The sequence below is a fragment of the Dichotomopilus funicola genome (genome assembly GCF_033296635.1).
Source record: "Dichotomopilus funicola strain CBS 141.50 unplaced genomic scaffold C8A04scaffold_6, whole genome shotgun sequence".
In the NCBI taxonomy this organism is placed as follows: domain Eukaryota; kingdom Fungi; phylum Ascomycota; class Sordariomycetes; order Sordariales; family Chaetomiaceae; genus Dichotomopilus; species Dichotomopilus funicola.
In genome coordinates this window covers 376779-397593 of record NW_026944027.1, presented here as the reverse complement: position 1 = coordinate 397593, position 20815 = coordinate 376779, and the positions used below count along the sequence as shown (strand labels likewise).

Sequence of the window (20815 nt, the reverse complement as noted above, 5' to 3'; positions counted from 1 at the left end):
AGGAAGGCGCCTGTCACGCAGTCAGCAGGAAGGCGTACTGGACTTGCGGTCGGGTAGGTGTGGGCGCAAAGGAAACCTGGCCGACAAGCCGAATAGCCCGGGCAGGTCCTTCCGATTATTGACTTGTGCGGGCTGAGCTGCCAACGGCGGATTGTACTTTCCTCGGCTGAAGAAGGTCTCCGTTTTTTGGCATCTCAAAGTTTTTCTACTCGACGTTAACGAAAAGAGACAAGCAGGATTGGGTTGCAGATCCTTGAAGCTTGGACCGAAATGTTTGAGGGTTCCATATGAGCATCGCACATTTCTTCGTCACCTCGTTATTACCTCGTTGACATGGTTAGCGGTAGATACCTGTTGAATACTAAAAGACGCCGTCCAGACAAACAAACATCGCACACTTCTGTACACTCTAAGTTTTGGGAAACTAGCTTTTCTAGGGTTCTTTCTTCGTTTTCCAGGTTACCGACCAACTTCGCCTGGCGTTCGTTGACCGATTTGGAATTAGTTAAACCGCCTTATCCGACTTCTTCGCTGCCGCCGATATGACGAGCTGTGCCGAGACACAACTTCGCACGGTCCGAAACGGTCGCCAACTCTCCAGCGGCTCACCATGGCGTGATGTGCCGAAACCACTGCATATCGCGAAGCAACCCAGCCACGACAGTCGCTGTCCTCTTCGGGTCATCCGGGACGCCCCAGAAACCGAAGGACACCAAGACAACCAAGAGAATCACAGCCCAGGAAGTGAGACAAACGAGTCAGGGAAACGCAGGGCGGACAGCCCACTTGAACCCCCCGGCGGCGACAGACCCCTGACGGTCCCAAAGAGGAGAGAGGACCGGGGTGTGTGTGGGTGGGCCGGGCAGGCTCCCATGGGTGTTGTTGGTCGCACGCAAGCCGCCAACGACAGGGACGGGCCGGAGACAACAGATGGTTGGTCGGCTCAATTCCTGGGGGGAAGGGAGGGGGAGAGATACCAAGCCGCGTTTATGCATCTTTGTTCTGCTGACACTTTGTCTCATTAAACTCACTAGAGCCACTAGAGGGAGAAGCAGAAGAAACGGAAGCCACAGAAGCAGTTCAGCCAACGTCAGCCAAGACGCTGTACGTGTACCCCCACGGCCAACAGCGACCGCATCAGCGACGATCTGCCTCTGCGTTATGCACGACAAGCTCACGTCAGGCGGACCGTCATCTATCACAGGATTCTCAACCCAGCTCGGACCCGGGCGCAGCGGGTCGAGACGCCCAGGAGAGAGGAGCGGGCCTCGCGCTCCGGACGTCACTAGCCGGAACTATCACCACAGCCACCGCCCATAACCCGGGGCACGACGCCCGCTACTCGCCGCCCGAGGTTTCCGGCCGCCAAGGACCTTTCCCGCCCTGGCCTTCCGGGCCAGGTGACCACCCAAGAACAACAAGAACAAGGACCTTGCAGACACCGGTCCGTCTCGGACAGGGAGCGAATCGACAGCGTCCTCTCCGAGTGTCACCACACCTTCCAGGGTCTTGTGTTCTTGTTCCCCGGATAGCTCTCATCCCTGAACATGAAACGGTGGACGAGGGTACGGTAGCCGTCTAGGTCGCGGTTGAGTTGTCTGCCCAGTTGAGCCGTGCGCTTGCCCCAGCGGGAGTGCAGAGTCCAGTGATGGGGGGCGAGTATACACCAGGTGAGTGGGCGTAAATGAGGTCGTGAAGAGACGCCTATGTTGCACGGAAGAATGAAATGGCTCTAACGGTTGAATAGATGTCATGCAGTATGGTTTTCTCTATGATGTCTTTACAGAGCTGGTACCGGCCGGTGGGAGCACTATCATAGAGGTGCTCGATGATAAATCATGTCCCAAGTGCGTTTCTTCCATTGCTCCCCCAAAGACAAAACATCACGTCACTAAAGTCACTTATGTAATCTCATACAGAGCGCTCCGCTTAGGATCTCGACAACTCGTTGTAGCCCACATCCGCCTCGAACGAGCGGTCCGTCACCGACAACGGACCCACGTTCGTCAGCGGTCAGACGAGCTCATCGAGGACCTCGAACACGAGCTCAGCGGTATCGTGACCGAGTATCTCCATGTCCGCGTCACATACCGTCACTCCGGCTTTCCTCACCAACCCATGCGAAAACAGAGACAGGGTCAAAATCAACGTGCGGTTGGGGGCCCGGTGACAGAGTGTGATGATGGCATCGCAGGTATTAAAACGACCATTCAGACCACGGCTGTAGGGACGATCAAGCGGCACAATGCAGCATCACCGTGGTGTCAACCACTGCCCCGGTTGTCGCCGGAACCCGGAAGTAGCCACTTTCTAGAGGTGATTGCGGCTCACTGGGGTCCTGATAATGCGCATGCTGTGATGCAACGTGTAATACGCTCGAAGCAGGCGCTCGTCAACCATAGAATCACTGGGTCGCCGCCTCTGTTGAGCATGGCCTCAAAGCGGGGAGATGAGAGTGATACCGACGAGGTTGACCAGCACAACCTTGACCTCCCGGGTCACCGTCATGATAAACAGAATCATGTCCGCCGTAGTAATCATCAGGAAGAACCGCCCCTCCCTCAAGACGACGAAACCGAGACAAAGGACGAAGAGCTAAGCATCGAAGGTCTTACACCACAACCTGCTATTAAAAAAAGAGCCGGGCCTTTCTTACCTGTCCCACGACGACAGGCTAGTTTGAGTCACCTAATTGAGCGTGAATTGGCCGCCTCCCGTGGGGAATCAAGTCCCAGTTCGAGCGAGGACATAAATAGAGATCGGGAGCGGGCTACGGACGCCGGTGGTGTGGACGATGGTGATGGCGGGAGATACAACGAAACCACCATGGATGGAGCGGGCGATGACAAGGAGGTAAGGGTTCAGGGAAATATCCCTACCAAAGAGGACTTGAAAGAAACGATACCACAAGGAACGATACTCCGACGAGACAGCAACCCTGTTTCTCCTCTTCTATCACACCCTCCCCCTCACTCTCTCCACGACCACCGTCAACACAGCAAGACCACGACCAGTAGAAGAAAACGGGTGGTCTCCTTCTTTCAGCCCTGGTCATCGTCTGCTACTACGCTTGCAGGCACCCAGCGATCGGGGGTCATGATGGACCCGCTTCCGCTGAGAGTGGATAAGAATTATGTGGAGGGGAAAGAGGGGAAGGATGAGGAGGGTGTTGGGGATCATTGTCAAGGTGGGGGAGCGGGAAAGCGTGCTGGTGGTGGTGGTAGCGGTGGTGGTGGGGTGAGGAGGATTGCGAGTAGGAGTGTGAGTTTGAGGATGAAAAGGGGGAAGGAAAAGGAGAAGGAGAAGGAGAAGGAGAGGGAGCGGGAGGAAGGGAAAGATAGGGGTTGGGGTTGGGGAGGTTGGTGGTAGTAATAGTGGTTATCGAACTGAGAGTTTGTTGGGTGGACTTGATTAGGTAGGTATTTTGTATTAGTTTGCCTGGCTTAGTTTACGTACAAGGTTAGGGTTTAATTAACGTGGTGATTATTGAGAATAAAGTGCTGAGAATAAAGTGCTGAGAATAAAGTGCTAAGTCAATGCAAGAATCGTACCAGCTCACGGGAAATACACAAGCTACAAACGGACAACCTATAATATGATATAGTGTCACGTCCTTTTAGCATCTCTCCTCATTTTTCTTTACTGTCCTACACTATTACGATGGGATTACGAATAATTAGTATGTGATAAAAGCACGAAAGTTCCTAGTTATTTCTAAATAACAGGCACGGTACATCATTCAGGTTCTCTTCCCGGCAGTTCCCCCGGTCTTAATCGCTACAGCGTGACAACTTAATCCTCGAGAGAAGCAAAATTATTGATGGTAAAATCACCCACTAAATTTCCATACTAACGTAACTTGAGACACACACGCAACTAGAAGGTAGGCGCGTAAATTGTCCTTTATAGAAGCAAACAAATTCTTAACGATAACATCATCGACTAACTTTCCATTCTAGTGTAACTTGAAAGCAAGTGTGTAACTTGTGAAGACAGACAGCAAATACTATTCATCCTTATTATTCCCCCCACCTTAGTTAGTGTTTCGCAGTCTCCTCACCACCGGCCACAGCCTCCGTCGTGTTCTCAACAGCAGCGATGTTCCCCGCTCCCTCCTGCACCTGCACCTCCTCGTCATCCTCACCCGCCAGCTCCTCCAGCGTCTTACGCTTCGTCTCCTTGATCAGGCACGTGGTGCCAACACCAAGCAACATGAACAGCGCATAGATCTCCAAGACATGGTCCATCCACGGGTTGGGGTTCAGCTTGGTACCACCACGGGTGCGCAGGGGCGCAATGGCGCCCTGGCCGATGATCGATCCAATCTTACCCATGGCGGCGGAGATGCCATGGGAGGTGGACCGGTAGCGGGTGGGGAAGCACTCGCCGGGCACGATGAAGGTAGTGGCGTTGGGGCCAAAATTGAAAAAGAATTGGGCAAGGACGAAGATGGCGAGCAGGCCGTTGGAGCCGATGTGGAAGTACCCGAATCCCATGATGACGAAGAGAACGGTTAGGATGCCGAAGCCCATGAATTGGATCGGCTTGCGGCCGAAGCGGTCGACGGTGAAGACGGTCACCCAGTAGCCGGGGACAGCACCGGCGAGGACGATGATGAGGTTGCCGAGCGCGGTGTTGTACAGGATCTCGTAGGTGTTGTGGGCGTTCTTGGTGGAGTAACCGATAACCTCCAGGATGGTGGCGTTGTTGAGCGAGACGCCGTAGTAGGCGATATCAAGGAAGCACCACGACAGGGCAGTTCTGGCGACGTTTAAGTCAGGACATAAGTTCTAGGATTTCCCTAGGAGGGGGGGTCGAGGGATTGGGTACTTACCCAGTAAGGAGCTTGGCGTTGTTCAATTTAGAGTAGTGACGGAAAAAGTCACTCCAGCTGGCCTGGGGGGCCTTCATCTGCTCAGCGGCCTCCTTGCGGGCGGTCGCACGGGTCAGTTCGTCGGGCGAAGCACCCGAGCTGCCCTTGAGATAGGCCTGCGCGTCGCCCTCAGCCTTCTCGACGTCAAGCTCAACATCGAAGGTATAGCGGGGCGTCTCCGGGATGGTAAGGCGGTAGTACAAAGCGATGCATCCTGGGACGGCACCGAATCCGATGAGCAGGCGCCACATCTTATCGACCGACTGGGCGCAGCCCCCTGTGCAGGTCGCAAGCGTCGGGGCCGTCTCGAGAGACGACTTGAATCCGGCGGTGGCGATGAGCATGACAATGGCGGCCGCAAGTTGACCAAGACCTTGCATGGCGAACACCGAAGCCATCATGGCACCGCGCCACTTGGTAGTGGCGAACTCGGACGTGATGATACTGGAAAGCGGGTAGTCACCGCCAATACCAATCCCCTTTTCACGCGATGTTAGCGTAGTGTCATGTCGATGAGAGTCACATGGCAAAGCACACGAATAAAAAATACCATGATAACACGCCAGAAGATGATAGCACCAACGACATCGATAGAGGGCGACGATGAAGTCAGAGCCTGCGCCAGAGTAGCAAAGATGATGACGATGAGCTCAACACCGTACATGCGCTTCCGGCCGACGATATCGCCAAGCGCGCCAAAGCCAAGCTGGCCGATGACCGTGCCGGCCGAGGTAGCGAGCTTGATGGCGGTGTCCGAGGACGTGGGCATCTGGCCGACGCCGGGATAGAAGACGATGCCCAGCATAATGGTCAACAGCGAGGCCGTGAAGATGTCGTAAGAGTCCGTAAAGAAACCGACGCCTGCGACGATGATGGCCCGCACGTGGTACCATCCGAACGGAGCTCGGTCAACCTCCGCGAGGGCCAGACGGCGTCTCTCGTTGACGTCCTTGACATGAGAGAAGTCGTTGTGCTAGGTAGGAAAGGGGCATTAGCAATTGAGGACCGTCAAACTCCTCGCATCCCAGTTTCTGTATCATGATGGGCATGATGGGACTAGATAGAACTTACGAAGTTGTGGAACGCGCTGTTGTTCCCGCTAGTCTTGGTGGTTTCCCCCATGGCGACAGAGGGTGTGTGTGACGAAGGCCACAACGTTACCTAGGTCGGAAGGTGTGTGGAATGTCGGTGCACAGTAGGATATATCTCCTACGATGCAGATCCAGTTCGAGGTTGTCGGACCGGAAAGATTATGACGAATCCAATGGTGTTTGAATTGGAAGGAGGATGTTGAGGAACGGGGGGACCGGAGCTATATATTATTAGCTGAAACACGCCGGAGTCAGTTAGGTACCCTCCTCGAACCTTAGTGCAGAGGAAACCGGGTTTGTTTGGGAAGAGTTAAATGCGCCGCAGGTCCAACCTTAGCCCAGTTCGGGCTTCTCGACATTGCTTGCGTGCGTTACACATGGATTATTGGGATGCAGTGCAGCCGCGGACGCTTCCGAATTATCCATCCATGACTACCACATGCATGTCCATCCATCCCGATATCCGTCATGGCTAGGTTGAGATATGTTCGCCCCACCTCTCGGTGGCTGTTCCTGTCCCCATTGTCTCCTCTCCATGACCTTTTTAGAACCCAACGCCGTTCCACGTGGGCGCAAGCTACAGCATTCACAGGCCCGCTCTGTGCCTGGCGTCCACCTGGACGCTCGGGAAACTGAGTCCACAGTGTGGAACTGACAAATTTGGCGTGCTTGCCCTTTTGGACGCAGAGAATTTCAGATTTCACCTTCTTGAAAATCGAAAAGAGGTCCGGATTTCTAATTCTCACGTGGCGGCTGAGGACACAACTCCGGGCTCCTCCCGCCGCCTGGGCATTCTTGTCCCGTATGTGCAGTCCTCTTGGCAACTAGGATGGGCATTTGGCTGTTTTATCATTTTCCATCTGTAAATTGCAAGAGTGTGATATATTTTCCTTTGAGGATCTCGGCGGTTGTCGGCTAGAAGATGTGCATGCAAGCCAGTCCCGACATCCTGAGGTCACCCCCATCACCATTTCCCAAAACGACTCTCGGTCACGACTCCTATCCATCTTCGGCCAGTTGGGGGGGACAATGACCCAACTCAAAATTCAAACGACTGTCTCGAGGAAAGCCAACGAGCGTGCCAGGAATGACAGGAACGGCAACCATGACCAAGGGCTATTTGTGCCCTGACAAGGCCAGAATGGCCCAGAGCCAATCGCTCATTGAGAAAACTTCCCGAAACGGCAAGTCGCACCGGTCCTCACCCCCTGTCTCGGGGGCCCGCTCAGCGATGGGGTGCAGGAGATCCACGGGGAGCTTGGGCCTTTGATCCCGTTGTTTGGGGCAGGGACCACGAATGACGAGCCCAAGATAGCACCACGTTTTGGGTTCCGCAGCGCTGGTTCGCTGGGGGGTTGTTCCCCTGACGCAGCGGGGATGTTGCTTCCAAAACGCCTGCCCGCAGGACCACCCGTTCTTGGACGCTATTTCCAGGCGTTGCCAAAATCTCGCATGGAATTCATTTTTCCTTATCTCAGAGGTTGGGCAGGGCAGCCTCCAGGTACTTGGAATTTCAAGTTGCCCGAGCCCAGAGATTTTCTCGAAACTCGTTAGGGCGAGGGCAGGCTGGCTGGCGAGTGACGAAAAAGGACTGCCCCGCTGTTGCAATATCGCATCACAACACGGGCATCTCCTGACCAAACCGACAAACCCGCAATGGTGAAAAAAACATGACTGCATCATCCATGTGGCGACCGGGGTTGATGTCGCTCGTGGAATCGTTGCAACCCGCATGGATTCCCACCCAGCAGTTTCTTCATCTCTCTTGTTTCCTTGACAGGATTTTCTAGTGTAGTTTTCCCCATTCAAGAGCGCATCCACAGCTCATCGGCCCGTCGCCGCAATATTCCATGTCCAAGACGCGTCCGTCGCATGGCCAATTGAAGGCTGCAATACCACCACGCGCTCGGCGTTCGCGGAGACAATATTCGGTTTCCCATCCGCGGCGAAACGAAAAGTGTTGGATTCCAGAAGGCGGCTGACGTGAGTTGATTCGATTTTTTTCAAGTTTATTGAAGCGTATCCTGGTTGCTCTATTTTTCACAGCTCTATCCTTTTGCAGGCGACGTCTCCATATCCCGCGCACGAGAATCCAGATCGCCCACCAACTACATAGTACCGTGACGCCGAGGCCTCATCTCTTCAATAATTCAGCCCTGAAATACTCGCAGATCAAGCCGTGTCGTTACACTGCCGGGCCAAGCTTTCGGGATGCTTCTCGTCCCGAAGCTTGGTGTTCTTGGCTGAAATGGCGTGCTCGCGCCAAAAGTCTCGGCGACAAGTTCTTGGCCGGCCAAGCAAGGAGGTGAGCACGCGAGCCCTTGCCTTTGCCGGACCCGTCCAGTTGGCAGATTTTTTTCTCTGCTCTCAAAGGCCATTTTGGCTTGGCGGCCGGGATGATTGATGTCTGCAACCGTGATTTGCGTTTCCATTTTGGCTCTTCTTTTTCACAAGCATAGAATCGGAAGTGGTTAAACCGGGACTATCTTGGTCTCCTCATCGTCCTCCACCTCCTCCACCACCGCCCCTGGCTCCTCCGCTTCATCCCGCATCAAAACCTGCACCAGTCTCTCGCACGCTTCCTGGACACCTTCATCGTTTACCCGGAGATGCGTTTCCCGCACAACCGGATACACATTGATCTTCCGCATCAGGTCTCGCCCTTCCCGGGTAGTGGTCAGGAGAGTCAGCGTCTCAACGTGCGTCTGGATAATGTTGGGGTCCGAATCCCGCTGTTTGTCAGGAGGCAAGAGCTGCAGGTCCGGCAGCATCCCCATCGTGTCTTCGTCGTCGTATTCTTCGCCCCCTATGATGGGGAGCAGGAGGTACGGTAGAATGTTGATTTGGTCCTCGTCTAGGAAGGAAGTGTGTGCTGGCACGTCAAACGCCACGTTTTTGATGGTGCTCGCCACGCCCTTTCGCCGAATGTCGGATTTGTGCTCTGTGAAGACCTTGATCTTGTTGATGGGGACCACGTGGTCGTAGTCTTGCTCCGTGAGGAAGAATTTTCTGATTTCGGGGTGTTTGGAGAGGTCGGCAATAACGTAGGAGAGATAGTCGAAATCGGCCTTTTTGTTGTAGGTGCCGTCGGCTCCTTTGACGAAGAGATCGAGTATTTGGTTGAGGACAAGATCGTTGGATTTGAGGGCGGCAGGGGCATCTTGTTTGCGGGTAGCAATGCTTTTGAGGTCGTCCCATTTGGCTAAGTTTGCTAGCAACATGGCAAGGAGATTGGCGTTTTGTTCTTCTGGGTCCTGTCGTTGGGGGTTAGCATATGCATATAAATGTATGAACGACCGGGAGCGTCTCGGAACTACATACCACTAAATTAGTGAGAAGAAACCCAAGGAACCGGTCATCCGTCGCCACAAACTCAAGGACACTACGGTCCGCCGTCAGGTTGACTAGAATAGTGAGAGCATGTTCAGCGATGTCCTCCGTGAACAGTTAGCTATAGATCGAGTATCCCAGGGGTCAACATGAATGTTTTCACTCACTGGGTGATCTCGAATGAGAAATTTGAGATGCTTCACAGGGAGCAGCTCCTCTGTCTTGAAAATTGACGGTTGTTCAGTCGAGTATGGCACCAAGTTCTCAGTTGCTACTTTGCGAATTTGAGGGTTCGGATGGGCGATGAACCCGACGAGCTATGAATCTGGTCAGCTATTCTGATCATTTCTGACTGCTTTCCCGAGAAAACTCTCATACCTCCTCAAGTTCTGTCGGCATACCGGTTATCCTAGGTAAATAAAGATAACAAGGTTATGGCGGCGACGTTTCCAAGAGGTTTTACGGTGCATATATCGGCTTGCTTGTATGTACTTGCAGCTCACCACAAATTTCATACGCTGATCGCTCACCGCGGGGCAGCGCGGGGCCTTGAGGACTGCTATCGATAAGAATTTTTGCTGCTGATAAGACGCCCGGTGGATTGTATTTCCGCAAAATCCCAGAGTTCTTCCAATCAGCAGTCCGGCGCAACCTGAAAGTTGCCCCACCTGTGAACTTTTTGTGAAGCAGCACCAAAAAATTACCAGCACTGTTGCAGCCCGAGGGACTGAGAGCGGTCTGGTGTTTTACCTAATAATTAGTCGTCCGTCCGGCTCAAAAACTAAAAAGTCTATTCTCCGATACCGTCAATTCTCCCACCCAACATTGCATCCCGGCCCCGAACAACCAACAAAATGCCCAAAGCAACATCCTCACTATCCCACAAGCGGCGGCACAACCCCCTTGAAGATGACCTCCTCGCGACGGGGGTGCTCAAGAGCAGGGAAGGGCGACCGTCGAAGCGGGCCGACCGGAAACAGGCCGAGGAGCAGGCCTACGTCGATGCCAAAGCCTCCCGCAAGATCCTGGCCATGAGCCGTGATCTGATTGACGAAGACGACCTCCAATCCGCCGACGACGACGACAACAACCACGCATCCGGCCCCTCCGCGTTTGAGTTCGACCCATCCCGCTTTGGGGAAGATAGTGATCGGGATGAGGAGGATGGAGTGGATAGGTTTGCGAACGAAGAGGCTTGGGGTGATGAGGAGGAGATTGTGGAGGAGATTGAGGTTGACGCGGCTGATCTTGATACGTTTAACCGGTTCATCACGCCGACGATGAATGACGACCCGCTGCTTACACATGGCTGGGATGGGAAGATGGGAGGTGGCGGAGCTGGAAGTGAAGAAGAGGAAGGGCCGGGAACAAATTTGGCGGATTTGATTCTGGCCAAGATTGCGGAAAAGGAAGCGATGCAGGGCGGGCGGCAGCAGCAGCAGGACTTTAACCCGGTTGAGGAGGACTACGAGATGCCGCCGAAGGTGATCGAGGTGTTTACCAAGTACGTTTGGAGGCGGTTTTGTTGCATGACGGAGGTCAGCGCTGACAGGTCGATAGGATTGGGCTCATCCTTGCTCGGTACAAGTCTGGCCCATTACCGAAGCCGTTCAAGATTCTACCGACAATTCCTCACTGGGAAGAGATCCTCCAAATAACACGACCGGACCTCTGGTAGGTTGCCTTGCTAATGCTCAGAAGGGGCTGGAGGACATAGTTAACTGAACCTTTACCAGGACGCCAAATGCTTGCTTCGCAGCGACAAGGATATTCGTCTCGGCTAAGCCCATTGTTGTCCAGCGATTTATGGAGATGGTGGTTCTGGAACGGGTCCGCGAAGACATTTACGAAAACAAGAAGTTGAACGTTCACTTGTTCAACTGCCTGAAGCGCGGGCTCTACAAGCCTGCTGGTTTCTTCAAGGGTTCGTCATCTTGGCTGTGCTGCGGGAGGTGTTTTACTGACGGTGCCAAATAGGGTTCCTTTTCCCACTGGCCGCATCTGGTAAGCCTCGCCAATTCTAGTCTTCTAAGGAGTGAATTTCATATTAACCCTGATAATAGGGACCTGCACCTTACGCGAGGCGCAAATCGTGTCGGCGGTGCTCGAGCGTGTGTCGATCCCCGTTCTTCATTCGGCCGCGGCTATCAAGACCCTGTGCGATATCGCGGCGGAGCAGGCGTCACAGCACTCTGAGTGTGTTAGTGCGACCAACCACATGCTTCTGATTCTTCTGAAGAAGAAGTATGCCCTGCGTAAGTTCCATGTCAACAAAACCTGGGAAGCGTTCTCAGTAACTTTGAAACTGACGGTCTTCAAGCCTGGCAATGTATCGACTCCCTCGTATTCCATTTCCTCCGCTATGCCGCGGCGGCCAGAGATGGCGATGCGCCAAGGTCGTTGCCGGTCATCTTCCACCAGTGTCTGCTCGCGTTTGCCGAGCGATATCGCAACGATAGTGAGTCCCTTTGTACGCCCCGGAGTGATGTATTCTAAGATACTCACACCCCAATCTAGTCACCGAAGACCAACGTGAAGCTCTCCTTGATCTTCTCCTGAACCACGGCCACGAAAAGATTGCTCCGGCAATTCGGAGGGAGCTGCTTGCCGGGCGAGGGAGAGGTGTTGCTGTGGAGCCGGCCGGCCCGACGTTTGATGGTGACGACACGATGTTGGTTGATTCATGAAACAGGGTGGTGCGGTCTACCCCTGTTCCCTCTTCAAGCCGCGTCTAGCGATGTTTCTCGGGCGTCTTGATTCGGCGTCGCTTCACCTAAGTTGATACAGCCGAGACGACCAACGCTAAGACCTCGGCCAGGAGCACCGGATTCGGGTTTGCGAGTATCACACCGACACTTCACGGGGCCGAGCGACAGAATCGCAACTAGCAAGCCGTAGGACGGCTCTTTCGTTTTTAAGCGCCTTATAGTGCTGCGATCTAGAAGCTAGAGCGACAGCCGTCGTATTGAGCTTGGGTGGGATGATGGCATGTTGCGACGTTCAGACGGCTATGATGATATTCAATGGGCATGTTTATGATGATTTTGCGGGCGTTCAGCGGGGGTGGTGGTTTTTCGGTACAAAAGAAAAAATTCTTGTGTTTAATTCCTCGGCCTTGATCTTCAAAATAAATTTGAACCTCGAGGAACAATTACGGTGAAAATGAATGAATAGGGGACAATGAACAATTAGCAGGAGGATCACACAATTCCAAAAGGGTACAAATGTGTGGCCCGAGCTTCATCTTCCAATCCACCATTTGGGCGGAAAAGTGGGTCTCTAAACAATCGCGACTCCATGCTTCAACTCGAAAACCCGAGAAACCCATCCCTCCCGCCACATCGCAACCCGCCTTTCCTTCGACAACCCGATTACACATCAACCCAAATCTCGAAGGACCTGACTACCGCATCAAGACGACGAGACGACGACGCCATGGCGCCAATTGAAGACCCGCTGCTGCTCCTGCGGCACTCGATCGCATCAAGCGGCAAGATCACCCCGACGACCTCAGCCGACTCGTCCGACGAAGTCCCCCTCTCCAAAGCCACCCACCTGGTCTTTTCCAGCCCCGATCGCGTCGCCGTCCCTATTGACGCGCCCACGCGCTTCACGTCCACCGAGGGCAAAGCTATCGATGTGCGCTCCATCTACTTCGCCTGGCTCAACCGCGACCTCACCATCCCCGAGTACAATGCCATTGCGATCAAGCTGAACGACGAGATGGCCGGGTCTGCCGCCGTGCACATGTTTGCGTTTGTTGAGCGGTTGGTGCTGTTCACGTTTCTCGAGGGCGCCCAGGAGGAGAGCGAGTTTATTAAACCGCTGCCCGGTGGCCAAGACACGACTGCTGGCGTGAGCGTGAGCGCTAGGGTGGCGGGTGCTACGTCTAAGGCAGCGCCGTCATCGTCGGGGCGCGCGGGAAGGGGGACACTGGATCCGCGGTTGGCGCAGATCTACAATGGGGAGAGGCGCATGGGCGATAGGAATACGGTGTTGAGAGGGATCAAGGCGACTGTGAGTGGACATGGCTGCTGCTGCTGCTGCTGCTAAATGTGTTGATCATTGGGTCGTGTCAAGCAAAGCTAACCGATTATACAGGACTTCTCCCACGTCCGCAAGCTCGCAGCACCCTTCATGACGCGCAAACCCGGCGGTGGCCCGTCAACGGCCCCAGGAGTTGGGTCAACCACGGCGCTGGCTCTTAACCAGAAACCAGCACGACGACCAGACCCCATCATCCTGCTTTCGCCGTCGGCGTCCGCCCTCCTGCGCATGTCCAACGCCAAGTCGTTCCTAGAAGGCGGCCGGTACGCGCCCCCCGACGCTAGCGCGCCAGCCTCGATGCTACACATTTCGCGCCTGATCAAGGACATTGACCCGTCGCGGCCGATGCGGTTTATCCTGGTTGAGGGCCCGGAGCAGTTCAAGCCGGAGTACTGGAATCGCGTGGTGGCGGTGTTCACGACGGGACAGGCGTGGCAGTTCAAGAACTACCGGTGGAGCAACCCGGCGGAGCTGTTCAAGCATGTGCTCGGGGTGTATCTGGGCTGGCGGGGTGATGAGCCGCCTGAGTCGGTGCGTGTGTACGGTCATCGCGTGATGGCTTGCTCGGTGGAGAAGTGGCGCGATCCGGGCCAGCCGGGAGCGGAGACCAGTCGTTGGAGGGATCGGGAAGTTGTGGAGGGTATTTGGAAGGGGATTGAGGCGAATATGAGGAGCAAGGGCTGGAGAAAGGATGCTGCGCCGACCTCGATTTAAGTGTGGTTGGTTTATTATGGCCAAGGTTGGTTTTCCAAGTTTACGGGAATGGCAACTGGTGCGCCCCAAAAAAGGTGGGATAAGGGTGAAGACTGTATTATTTCGTGGCATTAGCTGGGCGTTTGAGTGGCGTTATGAGGAATTTACATACAAGGACAGATAATGGGATGTGATGCCCGTTGAGCTCACTTAGAAGCGAGAAGAAAATGATATCCAGAGCACTTAATATCTGTCCAAGCTGGCGTCGTGGGTTGTGTTAGCGCAGGGTATCAACTGCGTTTTATCGCTCGTAGTAGTATTGGAAATCATCGCCATTGCTGGGCTGAATCTTGTAACCTCATATCGCCTATCCCAGCTTCCTCTTTGTAAATGAATCCCAACCGCCTCAGACAATGAATGGCCTAGGTGTCAAACCCGAAGTCCAACGCCAAAGCCCTCGCTCAACAGTCGTTATAAGTTCATCACAACCCCTCCCCAAAACCTACACAAATAAAACAAGGCAAATCAAAACCTCAATCACAACACAACACAATCCCCGCCACAAACACCGCCGCAGCCAACATCAACCTCTTCCCCTCACTCTTCTCTCTCCTCCTTCTCCTCTCCCCATCCACATCATCCCTCCTTCTCTCCCAACCCCCCCTATTCCCATTCCCACTCCCACCATCCCCATATCCATACCCCCCACCACTACAACATCCATACCTACACTCTTCACACCCCCCCTCATCCCGATCCCGATACCTCCCCCCTTTCTCTTCCGACCCGTCCCATCCATGGTACCCATACCCACGTCCATATCCATCACCACGCGCATGCGCATACCGTTTCTCACCCCTGCGCTGGGCCTGATGATGTCGACCACCACCCCCCCGTTTCCGCTCCTCCCGAATCCGCCCATCTTTATCAACGGTATACTCCTCCGGCGCATCATCGTCGTCCTCGTCATCGCTACTGCCAAGCCCACTGCTGCTGCTGGCACCGCTGCCGTGGGTTGGATGGGGGATCAGGGCTTTGCGGTTGGTTTTGGATGGTTTTGATTTTGCGGGTTTTGTTTTTGTTGAGTTGGAGGTGGGTTTGGAGGTTGAGGCTGTTGTTGGCTTGGATGATGGTGGGTCGGGAGTGGTGGGTGTGGTGGTTGTTAGGCCGGTTGAGCAAGAGGAGATTGAGCAGGTGGAGGATATGGAGGGGGATGGAGAAGGGGATCGGGCGCGGTGGTTGTGATGGCGGCGGTCAGGTTTGTGGTGGTGGTGGTTGTTGTGGTGGTGGTTTTGAGAGTTGCGAGATCGTGGGTGGTGGTGACTATTTGTGCGATCGCGGGCCTCGCGTTCGAGGTCGACGGAGTAGACGGACCCTGGCATCGTGGCGTCTTCTAATTGATGATTTTGGTTTTGTTTTCTTTTTCTTTTTTTTGTTCGGGTTTGGGGGCGAGAAGGGTGATGATGATGGTGGTGGGTTGGAAGAATCTTTGTATTAGACAACCGTCACCAGACGTTGTAGTTGTAGAAAGCAAGTGTGGCGACTTGTTCGAGACAAGCTTCAAGAATTAAAGGTGGGGTGAAGCATTAAAAGACCCAATGTGCGCTCCCGATCTGCGCGGTTGCAGTTGCATTAAAGAAACTGCTTTGTTAAACCAGCAAAGGGTTGGTGAAGCGCATGTAGATTACCACAAGTCAAGTGGCAACTAACAACGGGAGACCGCTGCGCGCGGTTACTGGTTACATGCCGCCGCCCAGTTTTTTCCTTTCGAGACTTCCAAGTTCCAACCATCCACTAGTGTAAGTGTACCTAGTCTGGGCCGCACTTCATGAAACCAACGGGTTCCTATCCCCGACCTGACGTGTAACCCGGTTTGCGAAAAAAGCTTCGCCGCAAACGGGACAACCATACCATTGGTTCTTTCGGTAGCCACGTTCCCGGGTACCGTAACATTCCGTTCCCGCGTTGGCGATTGAAACCAAATCTCCGGCCTTGACCCTCCCCGCTTTCTGTCCGAGATGTGCAGTGGGCGGTCGAGAGCCAACTGCCGGTGATAACGCTCGTGTGTCAGTTGTAAGGTTGCGCACACTTGACAGTAAATCGATGGGAAAAAGGTGACGTTGTTGCGGTAGCCACAATGGCCATTATCTCCACTATGTAAAACCACCTCGTCCTTCCAAGTACTACCGTTTTATCGGGTGGCTTCCAAGGTAAGTTGGGAAGACGGAGCACATATCCGTCACTTCACGCACCAGCAACTCAATTCTTATCCTGCTCAACCTCTGCAAGGCCCGGCCCCGCAACCGAGCCTCCGTGCCGTACAAGTCGATAGACATTTCACTCACACAAAGTCGTCACCATTCGAGCGCTCTCGGCTACTAACTAGTACACTAGTTTGAACCCAGCGGGGTAGTGTAGGTATTTGTATCTCTTCGTTATTCGATGCGTACATGGGAAGCAGGACGGTCGTAGAGTCGTTACCAATCACCCCCCTTGCATTGCAGCGCAACCCCCCTTCCCTGTATCGTCTTTACACTCTCTCACGTTGGATGGCCGGGTTTCACCCATTATCCCCCCCTGTTACCACCCCCCCTAGCTAACCGCCCACACAAAACGGCCACCGGGCACATCAGCAGCAGACGAACGCAGAAATACGAAGGGTGGGAGGTACTACCCTCCCAACCAACCAGGCACAACGGTTTAAGCTGGGACGAGAAGGAAAAAAAATTCGTTGTAATACCGTGGGTATGCCAGATGATTGTGCTTTCACTCTCTCTCTCTCTCTCTCTCTCCCATCTATGTCATCAGCTCCTCCGTAACGCCAGGATGTCATCTCCCTGAACATAGAAAAACCAAACGTAGAAAAGAGTAAAAACTGAAATCATCGCAGGGGCGAACATCACGAGGAGGGAGAATTAAGTAACAAAGAGAAGAGACAAAGAAGAAACCGCAGAGATACATAGAAGAGTACCAACAGGGATATAACCGCAAAGGGCGGGGACATGCTCCGGTTCACCTCCATGCAAATAAATGACACAAATATCACGGAAAAAGAAGGAAACCGAAAAGAAAAACCCAAGAAGCTATGCGCGCCGGAGTCTGCAATGGTACACGACGGTGCACAAAACAAAAAATGCGGACGTAATGCGTGTCTTTTTCCTCTCCAGGTCATGAATGGGGAATCATTAGGCAAAATGTTTCCTCGCTGGGCCTGGGCATGCCGGTCTTCGCGTGTAGACAAAGAGATCGTTTCTCGATCATCGACCCGATCGCATTTGCCTTATCGAAGGCATCCTCGACAGTCAATTCCGCTTTGACCTGCTCTGGCTCCGCTCAGGCACACGGCCGGTCTGGTGGTTACTCGTGATGGAATCGAAATCGTAGTTTTTGAGCGTCTGCTCGTACTTGGGACTGCGTAGGAACTTGGGAACCGAGTCCTGTTTGTGGGTTAGATAACTGAGCATCTCGAGATTTTTCTCAACTCCTTCGGGCCGGAATAAACTTACACTAGCCATCAGTTTAAAGACCGCATTCTGAGCGTCCTCGAACAGCGCCGTGACCTCGTGGAGCGTGTCAATCATGGCCACGTCCTGCCCCACTGCCTTAGTCATGCGGGTCGCCAGGTTGTTCCGCAGCTGGTGGTCGATGTTCAGCTCGCATGGGGAGCCTGGGGCCAAAAAGGCATTGTATATCCCGTAGGCCTGGGCCATGATCTCCTTGATCCCATCGAGAGATGCCGCGTTGTTAGGGTTCTTTTGCGCCGCCCGAATAGCTTGCCTGCACTGCCGGACGAACTCGTCGACATCAAGGTAGAAAGACAGGTTCTCCTCGCAATGGGTCTCGCGGAGGTTCTCACGGAAGAGCAGACGAAGTGCCGCATCGTTAAGGATCTTGTCTAGGCGTTGGGTATTGGAGTCACGGGCAATTCCGCCCGATCGCGAAGCGGAGACCCCTTCACTCTCCGATGCGCGGCCGCGGGCTAGGGCACCATTCGCAAGATCCCTCCCCTTAGCTGTGACTTGGTAGATGGCGTGCTTTGTTGGTTGGAACAAGCTGTGCGCCGGGTGCTGTAGCGCAAAGGATCGGTCTTGTTGGACGGCTTCCATAAGGTCGTACTCCACAAACAGCGCGGCGATCTCGTAGGTCTCGCGCTTATCGACGGTGGTTGAGCAGTCCAACAGCCAATCCGACGCTGCCTTGCCAGTAAAGGTATCCTTGAACGTTCTGCCGCCCACCTTGCGCTCCGCAGCCATCTTGACGCCAGTAAGCCCGTCTCGGTAATCGCTTAACGAGTCTGAATCGGCCGAGCTCACGCTTGACTTGATGTTGAAGCCATTAACGCCACCGATAAACCGCCGGAAGATCACCTCGACCGTGCCACGGTCCGTGAGTAGCTTGTCCGACTGGCCATCACGCTCGAGGCTCACCAACTGTGGCAGGGCGGCACCAATCAGCTCCGCGACTTGCTTCTGCTGAATGCCATTCCGCGAGCAGAATCGGTCTAGGATCGAGATGCCCTTGGGAGTCAACTGCCATACCACGCCCTTCATCGTGTACACCGACTGGTATTTCCCGTCCGCCGACTCGATAAATCTGGCTTCAAGAAATCGTTGGCAAATGGAGCGGGCCATATCCTTGGCCATTGAGAAAGTCGTTGTCGTCGTCGTCGTTACGATCCTCGACGGATCTTTTGGATCGGGCATCCGGTTAGATTGGGAGAACTTGAGCGAGCCCAGGTTGTTGATAGCATCCTCGGACAAGAAAGTGTGTTCCACCTTTGTCAGCCGCACGCGATGCGCCGAGAGTGGCAACAGGCTGACTATCAAGGTCGCAAAAAGATCTTTGAAATCCTGTTTGTGAGGTTCCTCAAGTTAGCGCTGGGATTGGTCCACCTCCAATAACAAGACCAATTGCAGCATGTCACACGCCAATGCATGCCGACAACAGCTTTCACCTGCAGCTGCACCTGCAACCGGATCCTTTGCTCCTGGCTGGACACGTACCTTGGTGTACGGGCGGTCATCGTCCGTCATGCGGAGCAGCCGCGAGGAGGTTTGGTGCATCTTGTTGTCGAAACGAGGAAGAATTGTTGGTTCTGGGAGAGATGGATCTGTTTCGCTGTACGGCTGCGAGGGGGGATCGCCCAGGACAAGAGTCGGGCTCGGTTGTCTGCTGTCCGTGCTAGACTGCAACCCCGCCTGGCCGGCGTGGTTAGACGGGGGACGGGCGCTGCTGCGAGAACCTTTCTCTGGGCTGGACTGGCCGCTGGGGAGCGTTTCGGGGCTGGTGGAAATGCGAGAGAGTGATTGGCGCGGGCGGATTCGCGGTTCTGCGATGCCGGCGAGGGTCCGGTCGAAGAAGGCGAGGAAGCCGCCCGACCGCTGCGAACTGAGGGACGGATGACTCGAGTGTTGAAGGCGATGCTGGGCGTTGGTCGAGCCGGAGGTGGGAGAAGGCGCCGACTGGGAGGAATTCAGTGGAGGTCGGGCGCGTGAGGGAACGACACGCGCGGAGGGTTCGACGAAGGGTGATGAGGGGGACGGGTTTGACGTCGCGGCCATCTAACACATTTCAGAAAAACGAGAGAAGGGTTTCCTTTTTCTGGCCTGTTTCGCTCCTTAATTTTTTTATGGTGGGATGTCTGGGAAGGGGTAGGGGGCCAGTTTTGGTGTGCGTGGGCGGCGGCGCCGGGACTGGGCAGGATTCGGTTCAAATAAAAGAGGGACGGCCGGCAGAGGTCGTAAAAAACGTGGAGCGGGCGCCGGGCGGCAGCAGAAGAGACAATGAACGGCACACCACGCGAGGGAAGAACCAGGGTCCCCTGGGCGAAGGGTAGGAGCATGGGGCCCCTGGGAAGTACAGGTACAGGTACCTCAGCACCTCTGAATGGGTCGTGACAGCCTATGGGCTCGAGTGGAGACAGCCCACTGCCGCCTTCCGTGATGCGACGATTGTGAGGAGTTCCGTCGATGGACGCCCTACGAGACGGGAGCAGAAAAGAAATTTGTTCTGCCCGTGTTGGGTTGTTGAAGGAACGGAAATTACAGAAACAAAAAGCAATGGGAAAGAATATATCCGTTTGAGCAGGCAGGTCTTTCCAATTCGTAAAGTTTGGCAACCGCAACTGAACGGTCGCTGTTTCCTTGTTTTTTTTGGGACTGTTCCAGGACGGCAGGTGAGGCCATCTCGAATTGCCAGAATCGCTCAGAGCAGGCCCCAAAAGAGCCAAGCCCGAAAAACGTATGGTGATACCAGGATACCCCGCCCCTCCTTTCTCAGACCGCTGCTGCACATGGAACCCCTCCACACCAGTGCTGGACATGGTTCCACCAGGCCATCATCCTCTCGCCGTGAGGCGGTCTCCTCGTCTGCCGTTTTCTGGTCCGTCCTGCCCCGCCGAAACATAAATCTGAGAAAAGCCCAAAGGCTCCATCACAAAATCCCCTTCTGGCGCAGGGATCTCTTGGTTAATTCATCGCACGTGGGCGGTCAACGATTTCATCATTGTTACACCGAAATCCACCGTCTGTGGAGGAGGAAAAGCGATTCTCCCGATCCTGCAGGCCCCTCGACCTGCCGGCGTACACTACCGTTGCGGATGGTGGGCTCTAGATAAACCAATTAACTACAGTGTAGTTCGACCACTCGTTGCGGAGTTAACGCTAGAGAATCTCACGATACCCGCCGTTGTCCCTTTCGGCGATAGGAACCTTTCTGACACAAGGCACCATGCGCCGTCAAGGGAAACTACCAGCCCGCTCTGGCTCTTTCCGCGTCGAAA

At 54.4% G+C, this 20815-nt stretch overlaps 7 protein-coding genes across 7 annotated transcripts; 3 read left to right on the top strand and 4 right to left on the bottom strand.

The window, feature by feature from the left end:
- Positions 1-1648: 1648 nt before the first annotated feature.
- On the top strand, positions 1649-3369 carry C8A04DRAFT_25368 (uncharacterized protein; the record flags this gene model as incomplete). Its single annotated transcript, XM_062779534.1, has 3 exons — positions 1649-1670; positions 1748-1847; positions 1920-3369. 3 exons carry the CDS (start codon positions 1649-1651, stop codon positions 3367-3369), a joined length of 1572 nt encoding a protein of 523 aa, XP_062640171.1.
- A 668-nt stretch (positions 3370-4037) lies between these two features.
- On the bottom strand, positions 4038-5995 carry C8A04DRAFT_9548 (major facilitator superfamily domain-containing protein; the record flags this gene model as incomplete). Its single annotated transcript, XM_062785524.1, has 4 exons — positions 4038-4761; positions 4835-5352; positions 5424-5846; positions 5945-5995. 4 exons carry the CDS (start codon positions 5993-5995, stop codon positions 4038-4040), a joined length of 1716 nt encoding a protein of 571 aa, XP_062640170.1.
- A 2440-nt stretch (positions 5996-8435) lies between these two features.
- C8A04DRAFT_34687 (protein HGH1) lies at positions 8436-9693 on the bottom strand (the record flags this gene model as incomplete). The annotated part of the gene is made up of 4 exons (XM_062782916.1): positions 8436-9218; positions 9286-9399; positions 9462-9611; positions 9673-9693. The coding sequence occupies 4 exons, from the start codon at positions 9691-9693 to the stop codon at positions 8436-8438; spliced, it is 1068 nt and encodes a 355-aa protein (XP_062640169.1).
- A 455-nt stretch (positions 9694-10148) lies between these two features.
- Positions 10149-11981, top strand: C8A04DRAFT_25365 (Bystin; the record flags this gene model as incomplete). The annotated part of the gene is made up of 7 exons (XM_062779533.1): positions 10149-10798; positions 10855-10968; positions 11031-11218; positions 11272-11298; positions 11358-11549; positions 11615-11752; positions 11812-11981. 7 exons carry the CDS (start codon positions 10149-10151, stop codon positions 11979-11981), a joined length of 1479 nt encoding a protein of 492 aa, XP_062640168.1.
- Positions 11982-12729: 748 nt separating this feature from the next.
- Positions 12730-14055, top strand: C8A04DRAFT_25364 (RNA pol II accessory factor, Cdc73 family-domain-containing protein; the record flags this gene model as incomplete). The annotated part of the gene is made up of 2 exons (XM_062779532.1): positions 12730-13311; positions 13396-14055. 2 exons carry the CDS (start codon positions 12730-12732, stop codon positions 14053-14055), a joined length of 1242 nt encoding a protein of 413 aa, XP_062640167.1.
- A 512-nt stretch (positions 14056-14567) lies between these two features.
- C8A04DRAFT_25363 (uncharacterized protein) lies at positions 14568-15416 on the bottom strand (the record flags this gene model as incomplete). Its single annotated transcript, XM_062779531.1, has 1 exon — positions 14568-15416. The coding sequence occupies one exon, from the start codon at positions 15414-15416 to the stop codon at positions 14568-14570; it is 849 nt and encodes a 282-aa protein (XP_062640166.1).
- A 1920-nt stretch (positions 15417-17336) lies between these two features.
- Positions 17337-19595, bottom strand: C8A04DRAFT_34684 (regulator of G protein signaling domain-containing protein; the record flags this gene model as incomplete). Its single annotated transcript, XM_062782915.1, has 3 exons — positions 17337-17471; positions 17541-18884; positions 19038-19595. The coding sequence occupies 3 exons, from the start codon at positions 19593-19595 to the stop codon at positions 17337-17339; spliced, it is 2037 nt and encodes a 678-aa protein (XP_062640165.1).
- Positions 19596-20815: the final 1220 nt, after the last annotated feature.